At 36.8% G+C, this 18,677-nt stretch overlaps 4 protein-coding genes across 9 annotated transcripts; 2 read left to right on the forward strand and 2 right to left on the reverse strand.

The window, feature by feature from the left end:
• Window positions 1-6: 6 nt before the first annotated feature.
• Window positions 7-2,752, reverse strand: LOC125478669 (protein RIK-like). 3 transcript variants are annotated; one of them, XM_048587061.1, is made up of 7 exons: window positions 2,615-2,752; window positions 1,568-1,808; window positions 1,169-1,270; window positions 1,023-1,057; window positions 852-927; window positions 438-529; window positions 7-357 (listed from the first exon to the last, which is right to left on the reverse strand). In XM_048587061.1, exons 2-7 carry the CDS (start codon window positions 1,733-1,735, stop codon window positions 309-311), a joined length of 522 nt encoding a protein of 173 aa, XP_048443018.1. In that variant the 5' UTR covers window positions 1,736-1,808; window positions 2,615-2,752; the 3' UTR covers window positions 7-308. The 3 variants fall into 3 exon arrangements, with proteins under 3 accessions (XP_048443018.1, XP_048443017.1, XP_048443016.1); XM_048587060.1 differs by lacking the exon at window positions 2,615-2,752 and adding an exon at window positions 1,887-2,522 and having other exon boundaries at window positions 1,619-1,808; XM_048587059.1 differs by lacking the exon at window positions 2,615-2,752 and adding an exon at window positions 1,887-2,522.
• LOC125478670 (serine carboxypeptidase-like 25) lies at window positions 2,522-5,754 on the forward strand (the record flags this gene model as incomplete). Its single annotated transcript, XM_048587062.1, has 7 exons — window positions 2,522-2,735; window positions 3,748-3,923; window positions 4,208-4,492; window positions 4,592-4,722; window positions 4,844-4,939; window positions 5,062-5,167; window positions 5,266-5,754. Coding segments are annotated over 7 exons (1,155 nt in total), but the record flags the coding sequence as incomplete, so codon positions are not given.
• Window positions 5,755-10,134: 4,380 nt separating this feature from the next.
• On the forward strand, window positions 10,135-13,141 carry LOC103955699 (exocyst complex component EXO70E2-like). Of its 3 annotated transcripts, none has more exons than XM_009367601.3 (2): window positions 10,135-10,398; window positions 10,620-13,141. In XM_009367601.3, the coding sequence occupies exon 2, from the start codon at window positions 10,961-10,963 to the stop codon at window positions 12,938-12,940; it is 1,980 nt and encodes a 659-aa protein (XP_009365876.2). In that variant the 5' UTR covers window positions 10,135-10,398; window positions 10,620-10,960; the 3' UTR covers window positions 12,941-13,141. The 3 variants fall into 3 exon arrangements, with proteins under 3 accessions (XP_009365876.2, XP_048443022.1, XP_048443023.1); XM_048587065.1 differs by having other exon boundaries at window positions 10,656-13,141; XM_048587066.1 differs by having other exon boundaries at window positions 10,852-13,141.
• Window positions 13,142-14,521: 1,380 nt separating this feature from the next.
• On the reverse strand, window positions 14,522-18,671 carry LOC125478671 (protein RIK-like). 2 transcript variants are annotated; one of them, XM_048587063.1, is made up of 5 exons: window positions 18,399-18,671; window positions 18,177-18,294; window positions 17,274-17,802; window positions 15,122-15,320; window positions 14,522-14,952 (listed from the first exon to the last, which is right to left on the reverse strand). In XM_048587063.1, exons 1-5 carry the CDS (start codon window positions 18,469-18,471, stop codon window positions 14,828-14,830), a joined length of 1,044 nt encoding a protein of 347 aa, XP_048443020.1. In that variant the 5' UTR covers window positions 18,472-18,671; the 3' UTR covers window positions 14,522-14,827. The 2 variants fall into 2 exon arrangements, with proteins under 2 accessions (XP_048443020.1, XP_048443021.1); XM_048587064.1 differs by lacking the exon at window positions 14,522-14,952 and having other exon boundaries at window positions 15,245-16,252.
• Window positions 18,672-18,677: the final 6 nt, after the last annotated feature.

The following is an 18,677-nucleotide window of genomic DNA, read 5'->3' on the forward strand; positions in this document are numbered from 1 at the left end:
TGTGCACAAGACATACAATTAAACAAGCAATTTCAACATGATATCTAGAATGACACAAATTAAATGAGCTACACTAACTAACATAGGGTTATAGAATCTAAACTGAAATCCAGTTCTAACAAAATTCAAGCACTATGGAGAAAAGGAGAAGGCATGATGGGAAGGAAGAGAAAAGATGGAAAGAGAGTTGACAAGTATCAACCACGAAGAACACACTGAACCCCGAGAATTTTAAGGTTACTGATAAGACGTGAAAAAGGGAGGAACAATGTAACTTACATTTGGACCACGTATACGAGCTGCAATGTTCAAGGATGGATCTGCGTCAAAGCCCAAATATACACAAGTACCTTGTGCCTGAGTAATCAAATTCCATTAGAGAACTTATGCCATCAATTTAAATACCACATAAAAGCTGACATTTAATGCAATAATACCTCATGGTCGGATTCTGACCCTGTTTCAGCATTTCTTCAACCATAGCAGCTGCACGGTCAACTGCTAAAATACGTTCTGCTGTCTCTTTTAACTGGCAAGCCATGATTATGATGAAACCAAATCAAAATTCGTCCATGAAAATTTCTATTAAAGATGGACACTTTAACAGATAGCTAAGATAGGAGGTTTTTCAAAAGGGGATATGGCCTAAAGTTTACGATTATAGAGATCTTTGTTTAACTATCTAATCTTGACAGTTGACACAAATGAGAAAAATTTGAAATAACTTGCGTATGATGATGCCACATAATTTAAGAAAAACAATCCAATCATGGATGGACAAAAAGAAACTCTCAGAACAACCAAATCTATTGCACACTTTTATAACCAAATCATGAAGCTAATTGACTTACATGAGCCCCTGAAGATATATGAAGATATAGTGGCTTTTCACCATCAGTTGATGAATTTGGTGGACGATACCTTCCCCTGTAAAGGCAATTCATTATATGTGTATCTATGACTATGAGCAAGAAAAACGAACAAATATAAATGCACTGAACTGACATTGAAAGCAAACCAACCTTGTTATCACCACAGCTCCCGTGCATTTTTGGATCTGCGAGTAATATACACCATCAATCTCAAAGAAAAGAACCATCCATTTCAAACAAAAATAAATAAAATATCTTAGGAAACACAAATTTTGAAAAAGAAAAACAAAAAACACCTCCTCCTGTGTTTGGCGTTTTGTCAACTTGTAGCGAACTGAAGACTCTGCATCGTTAATAACAATTTCTCGTGCTATTATTAACTCATCTTGAATCTTCGGCTAGATTGCAAGTCATTGAACAAAACAAAAACGAAATTTGAAACTAATCAATCGGAATACTGAATTATGAGCAAGAAAAGAACAATAAAATCATAAGTGGATTAGGTTAAAAAACCAAAAATATGGGGCAGGGGCAGCTTACAAAACATATACCCCAGAATTAAGAAATCATGAGTGGATGGCGAAAGTTTCTCCCAATCCTCATGCACATATACCAACTAAATGCAGCACAATTCAAGCAAAATGGGTCTATTAAAGACATGAAAAGTAAATAAAAATGCCCAAAAGCGAACTCACTTGAATTAATTTCTGAATGACTGTGGCAGTCTGTGGCGGGATCAGAGGTACCTGATATGCCTGAGGTATGGTTGCATAGCTGGCCGCAATTGCATTCATCGAAAGAGCACCAGTAACCGGAGTTGTGCCAGGAATTGTAATCCCACCAAGAAATCCCACATTTCCCATTGGGAGAGCCCCAGGCACTGCTAAACCGGCTGAAACCAAGGATGCTGCAGGTTGATCCCACTTTCTTTTCTTCCTGTACCAAGTGCTAAAGGTTTAACATATTTTCGTGAACCACATGATTTAAAACACAAATAGACAATCACACACGCACAAGATCAAGCTCAAGCTCGCCCACACATAATTCCCGCAATTAGACATCTTGAACTACACAATGAAATTCAATTATCTTTAGCAACTTTGGGCGATGGAGATCATGGTTTCGACAACGCTACTGGCCGCGCAACTTTATCAGTAAGCCAAGACATCATGCCCAAACTATTTCAAGTAATGAACTTTAAATTTTATCCTTCCATCCTTAAAATTCCAATTCCAATACCAGTTAAAAAAATAAAGCAAAAATGTAGCTCAAGTCAAATATTCTAAAATTATTTTTCCCCAATATTTTACAAATATAAATAAATTGATAGTCAAATTTCACAAGCAGCAACACCACAATTGCAAATATGAGAAAGCTCCCAAGATAATAAAAACCCTAAAACACCCCTCCATGCAACCAGAACAAGGGCAAAAAAATCTACAATCCATTAACAAAACCCTAAAATAATAAAATTTTGAAGCGGAGGAAGAAAATCGAGAGAAAAATCACAGGGGTTTAATAAAAATAAGAAATTTAAATTAGACAAAGGAATTAGGGTTTTAGCGGGACAACTGTGAATATTTTCATGATTGCATAATATATATAGTTCCTTCACTATTTTCTAACAACTGTGAATATTTTCATGATTGCATAAATTAGGTCCCGGCTGCTCTTCTGTGGCATATGGTGCATCGGAAGAGATAGGACCATTTAGAATAAACAAGAGTGCTTCAGGACTAAACTTGAACAAGTTCTCATGGAACACAGTTGCCAATCTCTTGTTCTTGGAAACTCCAGCCGGGGTCGGCTTCTCCTACAGCAACCGCTCCTCTGATCTCTTTGACACCGGTGATCGTCGCACTGGTAATTATCGTTAACCTAATTTACATCATTAGTTGCTTAATTAGTACCACACTTAATGATTTATGCACATCTGCAAGTGCATCAGTGTGTGATTAACTTTTAAGCACCGAGTGCTTATGATTGTTCTTTGAGTAGGAGGTACTAGGGCCATACCTATGTCGATCACGACTAGCTAACCAACTTATTAATTATAGTAAATGATTTATGGAAAGAGTCAACAACTACTGCTCCAAAATTAACACGTGGAATTCTGTTCAATTATTGCTTCTTCTTTTTTCATATAAATTGCCTTGATGAATTAAGATGAGAACCAATTTTTCCTAGTTGCGACGAGTTTGATGATCTTTAATTTTGCATGCCCCCTTTCAGCATTGTTGTCTATATATGCGGCATACTAATTTGGTGGGGCTGCTATAGACACTCTAAGAAACCATTCGAGTCTCAATCATTCATTTCTAGTAAAAACAGTACAAAATAAGTGAGTGCATATGATTGTTTTTTTTTAGTGCTAGCTAGTTACGGTTTATTTTTGTTCACCACCCTTAAGTAGTAGTAATACTCATCATTCTATTTATCATTTTTGAATAAGTTAAATTTTGAGATTTTTGTCTATCTAATACACAGATCTCGAAATTTAAACGCATCTAATGATGATAAATAAGATGGCGAGAATTACCACTTGAGGGTGGTGAGCAAAAATATTCCTGACTAGTTAATAGCAACTCCCATTGATCATCATCTCTACACAATTAATATATACATATATATTTCATTCAGCGTGGTTTACTTACTGGTTAATCAGAGACGTCCAAATTTTTAAATCAAATTTTGTAAAACAAATTATGTGGTTGTTGATAATTGAATTATTACTTAAGTATTGATTAATATGTTTATTTCCTATCGGTGACACATCATTTGGTTTGCATAGCATTACCCTTATTTGTTTTCATTTGTGTTCGGATTGGAATAAGGGTATGCGAAACTGATTAATGGGGTGTTAATTATATTTCAGCAAAGGACTCATTGCAATTCATAATCCGATGGCTGGATCGATTCCCACGATACAAGGGCAGAGAAGTATATCTCACAGGCGAGAGCTATGCAGGACATTATGTTCCTCAGCTAGCCAAAGCAATTTTGACATACAATTCACAGTCCAAACACCCAATCAATCTTAAAGGAATAATGGTATACATCAAATTTAATTCACCTCTAATCCATTTAACATTCACTTATAGCTTATATATTTGACTAACGTTACTCTATTATACGAACGTGTGAACACATTAATTAACAGTTCATAAAACTATACAGTATGAAATATATGAGAACCCTTTGAGATCCATGAGTTAAAAAAGTTTTCTGTGATCGATCATTCGCGGTTGTACCATAGAATTTTCCATGTTGTGGATGTATACTGTCGAACTTACTGGTGAATCTACCTCAGATTAATTAGTTAACGCAAAATGCAGGTGGGTAATGCAGTGACAGACAACTACTACGATAACCTAGGAACGGTGACATACTGGTGGAGCCATGCAATGATCTCCGATAAAACCTACAAGCAACTGATCAACACATGCGATTTTAGGAGGCAGAAGAACTCAGATCAATGTGAGTCGTTGTATAGCTACGCCATGGATAAAGAGTTTGGAAACATAGACCAGTATAACATTTACGCACCACCATGCAACAACTCCGATGGAAGCACAAGAACTTCTACAAGGCAGACTGCTATGCATTTGCCTCATCGACCGGTATATATAATACAAATATTTCGTCAAGTATCTTCGATTATTTGCACATTAATAAGAATGTACTTACAAATCATTCCGTTTTTTACTTTTGCTCTCAAGATGTTCCGGCAAATATCCGGCTATGATCCTTGTACGGAGAAATATGCTGAGCTTTATTACAACAGGCCAGATGTACAGAAAGCACTCCATGCCAACATAACCAAAATTCCTTATAAGTGGACTGCTTGCAGGTGATCAATACAACTCCAACATTTTTATTTTTCATTTCTTTTCCAGGTGGAGGGAGTGCTTACGTTTATCTTAGTTAACAGCTGATTAATTTGTGTAATTATTTGATGATATAAATTGCAGTGAGGTTTTAAATCGAAACTGGAACGACACAGATGTATCGGTTCTTCCTATTTACAGGGATATGATAACTGCTGGTTTAAGGATTTGGGTTTTCAGGTATATTATTTAACCTCTATAATTACTGTTTTATTTATTATCAAACTCTTTCCTCGTATGACATTAATTCATGATTATAACTTACTGAACTGATGCATATATGTATGTACGTATATATATAGTGGAGATGTGGACTCAGTGGTGCCAGTCACAGCCACTAGATATTCCCTTGCACAACTCAAATTGGCCACCAAAATTCCATGGTACCCCTGGTATACTAAGAAGCAGGTCAGTAAAATATTAATCTGGTATTGTAAAATTGAGTAACGATAGACAACTATATATATATATATATATATATAATTTATGGTGTATATGCTGTGAAGGTCGGAGGGTGGACAGAGGTATACGAAGGGCTGACATTTGCAACAGTGAGAGGAGCAGGTCATGAAGTTCCACTTTTCAAGCCAAGAGCAGCTCTTGAGCTTTTCAGATCATTTATTCAAGGGAGGCCTCTTCCCAAATCCTCATGAAAATTGAAAAATAAAAATAAAAGATAAATATAAAGACGTGAAAAGGAAAAAAATTATTCCTTGTCAATTCTAATACCAATTGGTCTTCTGAATTTTTATTGTCCTCCCAGCTTGACAAGAAATGTTCCGCAAGTGTTGAGAAACAAGTAGAGAGAAATGAGAGTATGATTATGTTTTAGGATAGGCATATGAGGTGAAATATGAAAAAGGTGTAGTTTGTAATTTGTGGTTGTTTGCTTCCCAGCATCAAGTGCGACTTTTGGTAGACCCAAGTGTAAAACTCCATTGATGGGGGTGTTTGATTCTTATTCAAAGTGTCAAGTGATGATTCAAATATTCGAACAACAATATGCTTTGTTCAAAATCCGACCTCGGAGTCTAAATCTACAATGCTTGAACCGTGTTGCTCGGCTAAACAAAATGTAAGTTGAGAATTGAGACGAACGATTTAGTGGGTTATGTTGTAAGGGAATGCGTAAGGACTCTTGTCTCCTTCGCAAGTTTTGGGCTCAACTTATCCAAAAGAGCTTTGTTGCTATGTACACAAGTGATTTTCAGATGAGGAGGCCCATTTGGCAAACATGCAAAGCTCTGCAAAAGTGGATCGATAGTTTCGTGTCGCCGGAACTTGGTACACAAGTGAGTTTCAATGGATGAGGTGCATGTCATTGATGATGTTAATATTCGATGCAATATCGTCATTCGCGTTATTGCCAGTACTTTAATGGGTCATTTTGACCCGTTTGTACCATAACACCGAATTTGGACATTAATCGGCAGATATTATTGGATGGCTCCTAACATCCTCCACATGTAATCCTCTTATTGACAACAGTAGACGTTTTCTGAACATTAAATCATACAACTCTTAACAATCTCCCTCACATAACCTCTTTGTCGATGTTATTTAGTACTACGGTCTAGTGGTATTCTTCTTCACTTGTAAGTGAGGTCTTATGTTCGATTTTCGTTAAAGGTGAATTTAAGCTATATTATTGTTATCTTATTGTGAGGCTTATGAAGATCATCTTCAATAGGAGAGATGTATTCCATTTACATTTTTCTCTTTGACAGATGACATCGACCTTCAAAGGATGTAAAGTTACATCTTTATTTACATTTTTCGACCAAAATAATTTTTTATATCTCGTCTATTAGAGAACTTTTCAGCAAACCAAAAATACAAAATACCTTAACTTAATGCATTTTGCACCTCCAATTGAAGATACTTTAACAATTTTCTTATAGGTCTTCTTCTCATAACTACATTTATAATTAGCCCAACCTATTTGTTCAACATAAAGTAGGGTTTCGTCATTAATGAAGTAATATTACTCAAAGGGTTTGGAGGAGCAAAAGCTTTTGTAAAATATTTTCTTTTCTTCGGCCCCATCGAATCGTGCATTTCACACTGTAAATCTTGAAGCTTGACATCCATTACATTAAAATTGAGAATTGAGACAAACCCCGTTGTTGTGTTGTTCTTGGATGCTTTCTTCCATTACATTATAAGTAACCTTATAAAGCTTAAGTAATGAAAATTCTTTAAATTGAAGCGACTGCCGATTCCCATTTGCATGTAAAATTGGACTGGAAACTCAAGGGGGAAGCATTCGCTGGTAACTAAAGCGCCACTCCTTGACTATGTCGTGGTGTTGATTGAATCCAATCCCTAAGTCCAGAAACGAAACAAAGTTCATTTGCTTCATTTACATTAGGATAATCCTAGGGAGATCAAATTTGTAAATCAAATTTGCAAATCAAATTATGTGTCACTAATAAGAAATAAGTACGTTAATTAACACTTAAATAATTATTCAATCATCAACAACTACATCATTTAGTTTACAAAATTTAGTTAAAAATTCGATCTCCCTAGCATTACCTTTTATATTAATCTGAATAAGTTATAGTCAAACCATTAGTGATGGAAATTAATTACAGAAAGATTCTCATATAAATTAACCTAGATAGTGTTATAATTGTAATTATCTTTTTTTTTTCTTTTATTTAAAAAAAACAGGGACAATTGATGGCAAATCACGATTATCTATCATTTCCGGGCCCAAATAGGCTATGGAGAATTTCACTAAGTGCCCGTGGCCACAGTCAAACAGACTCACCAGCTCGGAACATTGAACTTGGGACCCCGCACATTTTTTTGTTTATTGAGGAACCATAGTCTGCGTCCTTATTACTGGACCACTTTCTATGGTTAATTGTAATTATCTATAGGTTTAATTAAATAGTTGGTTTTCTAGTTAAATTTTTGGGTTTTCTTTGGGGAGAAGGGGTTCTAAAAACTTGGCCCCTTTCCAACTAGTATGCTAATTAAATTAAGTAACATATCTTGCATCTGCAGCACATTATCACAACCAATATTTCATGGGATGTTGTAGTGAACTATAGAGCTGCTAGACTCACTCAGTGTGCCATTCACATTATAATCCAACCAACCATATAAAAGTTAAAAAAAAAAAAAATTAAAATGTTAGTTTTAAACCCACTATTATTCCTAAAATAATATTTAATATGCTATTTCTCTACCCACTATTATTTCTAAAAAAATTGAAATGCTATTTCCCCAACAACAAAATATCCTTCGACAATAATCTACTAGTAAATGAATAACATTTAAAATGCTCTGTTGATGTGTGATTATGCACTCCAATAACTACCATAAATATCAAATCATCATCGATTTTTAATTTCTTACCCTATAATTGGAAAGGGCATACACACTTTTTCGTTTTAGAATTCCTTATATCCTCATGCTTTATGCCTTTTTGCAAATTCGACTTACTTATTGTTTCAAAATTTAGTGTAGGTCTAGGAAACCTGTTACCTTTCCATATCCAATCTATTTGTATTATATATCTTTTAAAGTCATTATCGGTCATTTTACAGATAAGTGAACTTGTAATAAATAAAAAATTATTAAAAAAGAATGCAGATATAAAACTAGGTGAAAAAAAAACAACACTTTTCTTTCATTACGTACTATTCGGTTGGAACTTCATTTGGATTTCATACACTTGCATCTTAGAAATGTCTTTGGTGTGAAATTACAAATTCATGAATTTGGAGGTTGACTGGGACTTTTTGAGTTTGGTTGGAAGCAAAACATTTTTAGAGGACAAGAATCACTTCTCCTCTTCTCATTCAAAACTTATTCAAAAGGTTGTCTTCTGGAAAGGAAAGAAGATACTTTGTTTGACAAAACGGACAAAACGAACAAAACAGAAAAGAAAAAATATATATAAGGGATGGGAACCACATTATTTTTAAAAAATAAGGACTAGTTGCAAGACTTACTCTATAGTTAACTTCAACAATTTGAACTATCTATTTTTTTAAATTGTACCTTATAGATCATCTCTACAAAGATTCAATTCAATCCGAAATTATTTGCATACTTAATTGTCAAGATGAAATTTCAATAAAATAGTTCAAATTCATATTTTGGCAAAAATCGAACCTAAAACCTTTCACTTACAAATAAAAATGAATACCACTTTGTTTTAGAAGGAAATACAAATACCTTACGCTATAAAATTGAGTACCACTAGTTTTGGTAATACGAGATCGTTATAGTATGCTAAAAGTACGATGATAGAGCTTTCTTGAAAAATATGTGAAACATTCATGTGTGAAAAGTATGTACACTCGCAAGTGTTAATATGCGTTATGTTTGATTTTAAAAATTAATGTTTTAATGAATTATTCAAACGTAGCAGAAAACATAAGCATTTAAAAAAAAAAAACTACGCAAATATGAATGTAGTATGTACGCAAATTTAAACTAACAAAGAAATTTCATTGAATTTTGTTTGCAAAATGATGTCATTATTTAATTCATTTGAATCTATTCACGAGAAATCTAATTATTAAAGCCTCTGTAGTTTGTTTTTTAAGTCCGCCGTTAAATCTCAGGGCTCAACTCTAAATATGCGGTACCAAGCTCGAGTACATTAATAAGAATATTAATATACACATTAATATTAACAAACCAATTAATGAACAAATTTGATAACTAATTTTGATGACTCTAGTATTATTTTTAAAAATTAATTTGGCATGAATTATGTAAACGAAAACTAGTTATGTAAGTTTTAAAAAATATAGTAAAGCAGAGGTTTTTGGTTTGTGGAAATTTTCTTCAAGCACAAGAAGTTGGTAGGTGTGATTTATCAAAATAAATCGAAATATGTGAAATGGACGGCTTTATTAAATATTGTCCACATGGGAAGTGGAGACACCACCATGGTAACTGAGTAACTTTATACTATATTTTTATCTTTATGGAAAAATTAAAAGACTAGTATTATACTTGTAATCCGGATCTCTACGTTCAGAGTCGTGGATTGAGAAATTTAGACTGTTTAAAAGAGAAAAAGATCCGAACTGTTCAAATTTTTTGAATTTTTATGAAGTACATCAGTGTAGTGACTAATGAAAGTCTTACGATTAAGATTAAGTGGTTTAAATCTCTCAATTCAAAAACACGAACATAGAAATTAAGAATAAATCCATATCCTCTAAATAATACATAAAATAATCGTCACATATTCAATATTCAGTTTTCAAATAGGTCGTTGAAAATATTCTTTGTTAAGCATCGTAGTCTGCATACAAGTTAGACGGTAGACTGAAACCGAGAAGGTCAAAGCATCCAAGCCCCCAAGTGGTGGTATTAAAATAAAAACAATAAAGTCCAAAGATTTCAATTGGAGAAAAGTATAAAACCCAAAATTATCCGAGAAAGTTGGGCTTCTTTGTATTTTCCTGAAAGAAAATTACACCGTTATATCCGCACAGTTTCTTGACTGCTGTTACTGGCTGCCAGATCTTTTGCTGTTACTGGCTGCCAGATCTTTTGCTTCAACCATTTTTAAAGCTGAATTTTGGGGTCTCTTTGTTTTCCCTTTTTGTATGTATTGCAAATCTGCAACCTGCAAAAAGTTTGAATCCTGCGAAGAGAAAGAGGTAAGCATTTTTTCCGCTGTTAATTTGCTTTTTTCTGTTCAACTTTGGGATTTTCTGCACCTTATTGTTAATTTGCTTTTTTCTGTTCAACTTTGGGATGCAACTGATGGCCAACTTTTTGAAAAGATTGGTGCTTTTTCCTAATTTAACAATAAAATATTGGTTTTTTTTCCTAATTTAACAATAAAATATTGTTTTTTTTCTAATTTGACAATAAAAAGATTGATCCTGCTGTTTGCCGGACTTCTCATCCTCAGCCGCCTTTTGGATTCCTACTTGGTTTTTGGAGTGTTGTTCGTTGGGTTTTTGCCAGTTTTCAACATAGACTACTTGAGTGGATTCAAAAGTACTGATTTTTGGAGTTGTTTCACCAAAGGGGTATCTTTTGCTTTTCTGAATTTTGGAAGAAATTGGAGGGTTTTGGTTCAATTGCTGAAGTTGTTTCTTATACAGTGGTGGATTTTGAACTAGGAAGGGCCTGAAGTTCAACTCTTGTTCTTGATCCGAAAACCGGAAAGATTTGAGTTGGATTTGTTGGTTCATTTCTGGGTGTGTTTATTGTATGGTTATGGGGGATTGTAAATCTGTGAACCCGGAAATGGAAGGAGACTGCGATTTGATTGCTGCGGCGAAGAACATAGCGAGGGCATTGGGGTCGAAGAAGAACCTTACAGATGGTGAAAGGGAGGTTCTGGCTAATCTTGGCACCCAATTGTCCAGCATGATCAGACTCGGTGAGAGAACTGATGAGAAGGTAACTGAGGTGGCAGATCGCCTTAATTCGATTCAGGAGAGGATAATGAGGTGGGAGGCTGATCAGTCTATGATATGGGATTCGAGTCCGAATGAGTCTCTGGAGTATGTCAAGGCTGTGGAGGAAGCTCGGAGGTTGATCGAAAGATTGGAAGCGTCGTGTTTGGATAAAAATGATGAAGAGTGCGAGGTGTTGCATAGAGCTCATGATGTTCTTCAGACAGCAATGGCTAGGCTAGAGGAAGAGTTCAAGCACATGCTTGTTCAGAACAGGCAACCCTTTGAACCCGAGCACATGTCTTTTCGTTCTTGTGAAGAGGATATTATGGATGGAAGCTCGATAATCTCTTTTGGGGACGAATCGATTGAGGACTCACTTCGAAGGGATAGTGTTAGCAGAGCGTCTGAGGAAGTCATCATTGATTTGGTTCATCCCGATGTAGTTCCTGAGCTCAGAGGCATTGCAAATTTGATGTTCAATTGCAATTATGATCAGGAATGTACGCAAGCTTATAGCATCATCCGAAAGGAGGCATTGGATGAGTGCCTCTCCATTCTCGAAATCCAGAAGCTGAGTATTGAGGATGTGCTGAAGATGGAGTGGGGCTGCTTGAATTCCAAAATCAGAAGATGGGTCTGGGGTATGAAGATCTTCGTGCGACTTTATCTAGCTAGCGAGAAATCGCTCAGCGATCAGATTTTTGGGGATCTGGGACCGATTTATTTGGATTGTTTTGTTGAGGCATCAAAGGCTTCAATGCTGCAGCTTCTGAATTTTGGTGAAGCCATGTCTATTGGCCCCCACCAACCGGAAAAGTTGTTCCGCATTCTTGACATGTATGAGGTGCTTGCAGATGTTCTTCCCGATATAGATGCTTTATATGCGGACGAGGCTGGTTCTTCTATAAGAATTGAGCGTCATGAGGTTCTGATGAAATTGCGTGAGTCTGTGAAGGCGACATTTAGTGAATTCGAGAGCGCCATTGCATCAAACCCCTTGACTAACCCTGTTGCTGGAGGAGGAGTACATCCTCTCACCAGATATGTGATGAATTACTTGACGACTCTCACAGACTATGGAGAGACTTTTCATTTTCTCTTCAAGGAGAGTGATGATGCTGATTCCTTTTTGCTGTCTCCTGACACGAGTCCTACCTCAGAAGAGGAAAACAAAGCCACTGATTCTCCAGGCAGAATTTCCCTAATGGTTCACCAGTTCCGATCACTTACTTCAACTCTGGAAGGCAACCTTGATGAGAAGTCCAGGTTATATAAGGATCCTTCCTTGCAACACGTATTTTTGATGAACAATCTACGTTACATGGCTCAGAAGGTTAAGGGGGATGAACTGAGGCTCATTTTTGGAGACAGCTGGCTTAGAAAGTGCAACGGGAAAGTTCAACGGCACGCTATGAACTACCAGAGATCTAGTTGGAGTTCCATCCTTAATTTACTCAAAGAGGAGGGCATTCAAAATCCCGGTTCAAATTCTGTCTCAAAAACCCTCCTCAAGGAAAGGCTCCGCAGCTTTTACCTTGCGTTCGAGGAGATCTACAAGAGCCAAACAACGTGGCTCATTCCGGATCCTCAGCTTCGAAAAGATGTGCAAATCTCAGCGTCCCTGAATGTAATCCAAGCTTATAGGACATTCGTGGGAAGACATTCGAATGACATAAGTGACAAGCTCATCAAGTACAGTGCGGACGATTTGCACAATTACCTCTTGGATCTCTTAGAGGGATCCCCGAAATCATTACAAAATTCCAGCAGGAGGGTGACAGCAAAGTAGATGGTGTAGTCACCATTGTCTTGTTATTATTTTCAGCAGAGGACATATTTTGATTTTACGTTCCCCTCTGCTGCTCATGTATGTTTTCGTGTGTGTAACGTTGTTATTTGATGAATCCGGTTCACTTTTGTGACCTCTGCATTGGATGTCATAACTGATATAAGATTGAATGAATGAAGTAGAATTTCATTCGAAATTTTATGAGGTTTTGGTGAATCTGTTTCTCTTCTTTTTTTTTTTTTTGAAGTTTGTCAAATTTGGGTGGTGATTCTGTGATTAGTCCTCTCTGCTTCAGCTGCTGCTGCAAACTCAAAACTACAATACCAAGGTTAAAGTTTCAGAAAGTGATAGAAAGAAGAAATTCTCGTGTAATTAGCGATTCATCGTCAGATCACATGATGCGTGAGATAGACATATAAGTGATAAATCACAGGTTGCACAAAAAATTTCTCTAGAAAGGCCTGAAAGTTTAATGTATTTGAAGTTGGGGAGCTACTTTCCATTTAACCGAGATACACACCCTTATCTCTATCTCACTCATCACTTGAGCAAGCGTCTTACTCATCACTTGAGCAAGCGTCTTACTCACAAACAAGATATCACAGACAAGGTAAAGGAAGTTGCGTGACGAGTGAGACAGAGTTACGTGAACATATTTCCGGCTGCATTTCCCGTTTTCCTCTCGAAGTCGAGGTCCAAGTCGCGGTAAGATTGTTCAGCAAGACTTGTCAAAATGGAGTCGCAAGCTTCTGGTCGCAATGTATTTCATTTTTTCGTCCAGTCCAGCTTGACATAGTTTGCCAACTGACATTTGACAGGACTGGGCTGCTAACTTTTATTACATGTAGGTCCCTGGAAAAGTTTGCTTTTGTTAGGAAATGCCATCAATTCAAGGTAATGGTAGTCCCTAGCGGTGGTTAGGGACATTGATGGAGAGCTGCCATTTCTCTTATTTTTGTGGCTGAGAAGAAGCCCTATGGGGCTCTAGGGTCTGAGTCAAGCCTCCCAAGACCCCATACAAACTGCTTGATCTAACCTTTATTTGTCTCGTGTCATGGAGAAGTTCTTGTATCCGCCAGCTGTGTACAACACATGATGAGGTGGTAGAACCCGCATGAGATCGGTTGTACCCGTCAGACAAGAGGGACTGGACCGTTGTATCAATGATTGGATGGGTGACCAGTGACATGGTTCGGGCAAAAGCCGAAGCTAAAAATTTCTCCTTGCCGACAATTTAGGTTTTATTTGTCTCTCTTTTTGCACGTTCTTATTTATTTTATTCATTCAGACGATCAGAAATAAACATTGGTATGCACGAAAAGATAAAAGAAAGCTCAGAAATCCCTTTTCGTAAAAGGGATTATGGTCTCGATTAGTCGAAAATAGTCAAATCCTGGAAAAAGCCACTGCAACTGGACAGATTCAGTTTGTTCTATCCAAGGTTCCAAATATGCAAATGCATAATTAAAAGGGTATTTATTCTTCAACTGCATTGTTTCGAACAGAACATGAATTATGTTGAAAGGCAAATACAAAACCGCAGAAAATTCATCGCGAATTCATATCATATCGACACACATCTTCGATCTTAATGATTCTTTATATAACCGTTGGCAGCGAATGTTATACTCACAAGCTAACTATCTAATCAAAACTACCCAGTAAACTACAACACATAAAAACTATTACCATTCACTCTAATGACGCCGAGAGCAACACATCTTGAATTTGCAAAAACACAAAACATTAAAAAATCATTGCCTTTTAACCTTCTAATGTCGATGTTAGCCCACTGAACTGGTGGATAGTCTATTCATTGGCATGTATTTCTGAGCAGGAGACATTAGTTTGTTGCCGAGAACTGACCAGTTTATGCTAATTGGTAACTCATAAGGCCCAGAAAGGCTTTCGAGCTGTCACTGGAACGGAGTTGTTATTAGGTAATTCTTCATTAGTTTCCTCATCGTCATCATCTTCATCGTCACCATATTCCATTAGCTTGACCAGAGTATCTGAAAAACCCAAAACATTTCAGATCCCCATACATCATTAGTTAATCAAAACAGAATTCAAGAAATGAGCAGACAACAAACAATTCCACCATTTTTCTAATTCCCACCCCCGCCCATGGACACACACGAATAACCTTTCTAATCCCATCAGCTCATAGCTCATGCTTACCCGGAACATTATCAGGTTTTGGTTTCTTCAGAGCAATGTTCTTGTCAAGCACTTTAACAGCCTGTGTTGATGACGTAAATTTTGGTGGAGGTGGAGGTGGAGGCATGGTTCTAGGTGGGGGAGGTGGCATTCCATTTGATGCCGGCTGGACCAATTTCTTTGGAGCTGGCATCGTGGATACATTTCTCACACCAAAATCCTGCAGTCAGTTAGGGAGAACAGAAACCAAAAACAAAAACTAACAGCTCAATAACCAGAAAAAAGTGAATGTTTATGTGAAAAAAAAAATGAGCAATAATCTAAAGATTAATAGTTGCAACTAAGAAAATTAATCCAAAAAATGATTTCATATCATTGAACAAGTTTACAAACTGTTCTATAGCTTAACCACATGCGTATCACGTTTCTCTTAAGGCACAGTAATATTAACATTTCTAAATGGCTAAGTTCATAAAGGTAGTAATTGAAGGTTAGTTGTGAACTACATCTTGGAAGAGTACCAAAGGAAAAGGATATTCATGAGCAAGTCTAGAGCTATACTTGCTCCACAGATTCCATGAGCAAGTACAGATCAATAATGGCTCCATGGAATTTGATCTGTACAAGTACCTTTTGCTTTCAGAAAAAACATTCCATGAGTGGCACCCACCAGCATCCACAGCCAATTTTCAACCATCAACACCAATGCCGCTTTTAAGCCAATGCAACTGGAAGTATCAGTAGCTCAGAATTTGCATTTCAAACTCTTGAATCATCGAAACCATGGAGTTCTCATGAAATCCAAGTGAAGCTGGCAATGGTTGTGATGGGGTACCTCTTCTCGAGGAGTTTGGCTGTGCATGCTGCTGGTGACAGCACAAGAAGGAAACACTAGGATGCTTGTCAAGAAATGAAGAAATCCAACACTGGATTGACTTATGACAAATAGAAAACAAAATATATTCTTGTAACTTGAACCTAAGTATATGACATTAAACTAAACAGCAAGAAGTCTAAGTTGTCCGCAGAATAAAGCTCCAACCACAAGTGAACCCCAATGGCACCACGGAAATGAAAACCCTGTGAAAAATACAGACCAGTGGCCCAATAGAGAGGTTCAGTATCGGCCTCATAGAAAGTCAGAGAAAATACCTGGAATAGCGAGCATTGCAAGTCAGTACAAGATTCAACTAAATTACAATAACAAAATATTAACTAAAAGCAACATTTATCAGCATCCACCTATCCAAATGATCAAGCTGTTGCTGAAGAAAACACAACATGACTAAAAAGTATATATATGCATGAGGAAAAAAATAGCATGGTCATTTTTGGTATCTTTAGTCAAATTGATGGGAAGGCCACCCAATGACCACTGTCATGTTAGGCAAATTAGTCTCTCCTGTGTCCAAGCTAAGATATAGATATATTATATGGACAGTTAACCGGCTGAGCAAGAGACCTTACATTGACCTAGCATTAACACGTTCAACCTAGAGTTAGCAGTGTTTCTGTGAGCACAAATGGTCTTTGTTTTCTTAACTAATGAAGGCTGAAGAAGCTTTCAACAAAAAATTATGCAATCAACATGAAATATGACTCCCCTCATAGCAGCCAACTTACGAAAACTAAATAATGAAAAGAGGCCCCTTGTTTCCCGATTCACGAAAATTCCTAAAGAAATACTTCCTGTTCTGACTTATTTATCTGCAATTATATTCTACAAACTTGGACTCGACCAAGTTTAGTAAATTACATGTACATGTATAATTACATATTTACTTTTAAGGTCCCTTTCTATTGGGGGATCCCTTACATAACCTTATTTAGGGGACACATTATGGGGCATGCTCCAAATTTTATTTCAATGATCCAAACTATCTATTTTTTAGGTATTCCCTCAAAGATCATCTTTGCAAAAAATTAGACAAACCAAAACCATTATGACATAGTTTAACCAAAAGAAATACATGAACACAATATTTCAAGAAACACTAAAATGATAACCATTTAATTGAGTGGCCACATGATGAGGATTTTAGTGAGATTTTGCAATGATGGTAATTGATGGAAGACCCAAAGCCTAGACAGTTCGGATCAAATACAATGCTGAATGAGCCCTACAATGGTGTCCCTCAAATAAGACAAACAACCAAGGAGCTTGCACTCGTACCTGATGGACTTTTGCAGGACCAACTGGTAACTCCTGAAATTTCCGCCTTTGTGGAGGCTGTTTCTCCTTCTCAGAACCAGAGGTAACATTCACCTTTGGTTCAGTGCTTGGGGCTGATGTTGTGGGAGCAACTGTAGAAGTGATAGGGGAAGATGACTGTCTAAGGGCCAGAGCAACCTGTTGCAAAGGTGTGACTTGAGGATATATCCCTGCATATCCATTGTAGCTTGTTCCACTAGATAATAGAGGTTGGGGATAACCACCAATGTTCGCCTGAGGTTGCGCACAGTTCAACAATCCTCCAGGTTGAGATACTGTCCCTTGAGAAAAGACAGTAGCAACACCAGGAGTTCCAGCAGAGGAAACTGCCAGAGCTGGTGTAGCACCCACAGTTGGAGACACCAAACTTGTAATTGCTTTTACCTCAATTCCAGAACTTTGAACCCCGGCCAACTGATGCGGTGGTGGAACAGCACTATATACCTGCTGTGGGGGTGCAACAGCACTATAAACCTTAGATGATGAAACCCTATGACAGAAAATGGCAAAACGTTATGTACAATACCCAAGAACAAGCTACTGCAGAAAACAAACTAGCTAATGGAAACCGGATATTCATGCATTGAGCAGAATCATACACTCAAAGTTGTTACCATAACAAATTGAAGTTATACGTATTGGGTGAAACAAATATGTTTTTATAAGAAGCAGAAACGATGAATATGTCTAATTGATAAATAATGAAAGGTTTGTGAATACAGGTAAACCACACTATACATTTCCCAAAATGAACGTAACAGATCACGAAAACAGGGAGAGAGCATGCCTTTTGTCATATTAGGTAAGAAGTCAGAACACTTGAACACTTCTAACCATGCAATGCCCACCAATTAAAATAATTACCTGGAGACACCACACTCTACACTGATTGTATCTAAAAGATTTTCAGCCAAAAGCTTAGCATCTTCAAGACTTTTTGAATTATTACTTGACAAGAATAAATGCAACGGTAGCTGTCCTTCTGCAAGCAAAATAAGAGAAAATACGTAACAATAACCAACAAAATAACCCGGTGCTGGAACAACAGGCTTGTAATAAGATTATAATGCATAAAGAAGGTGAAACCTTCGCCATGTATATTCTCAATATTTCCTGAACCACGCCCTCTGAGTGAGACAGTTGCTCCTGTTTCATTCATAATGTGATTTATATACTGGTCCTGCACGTACAAAATTGGACCACCACCAACACAAAAACAATTTCTCCCAATTGTATGGAGATGTCAGAGAAAGCTTCAAACATTAGAATCACGTATCTCCATCATGTGCAAAATAAACTTTAAATAAATTGCTCAAAAGAATTAAATCAACCATGCTTACAAGCATGAAGGTTATAATTAATAAA

The sequence above is a fragment of a genome, unplaced genomic scaffold, assembly GCF_019419815.1.
Source record: "Pyrus x bretschneideri cultivar Hongxiangsu unplaced genomic scaffold, Pyrus_bretschneideri_v1 Contig254, whole genome shotgun sequence".
Taxonomy (NCBI): Eukaryota; Viridiplantae; Streptophyta; class Magnoliopsida; order Rosales; family Rosaceae; genus Pyrus; species Pyrus x bretschneideri.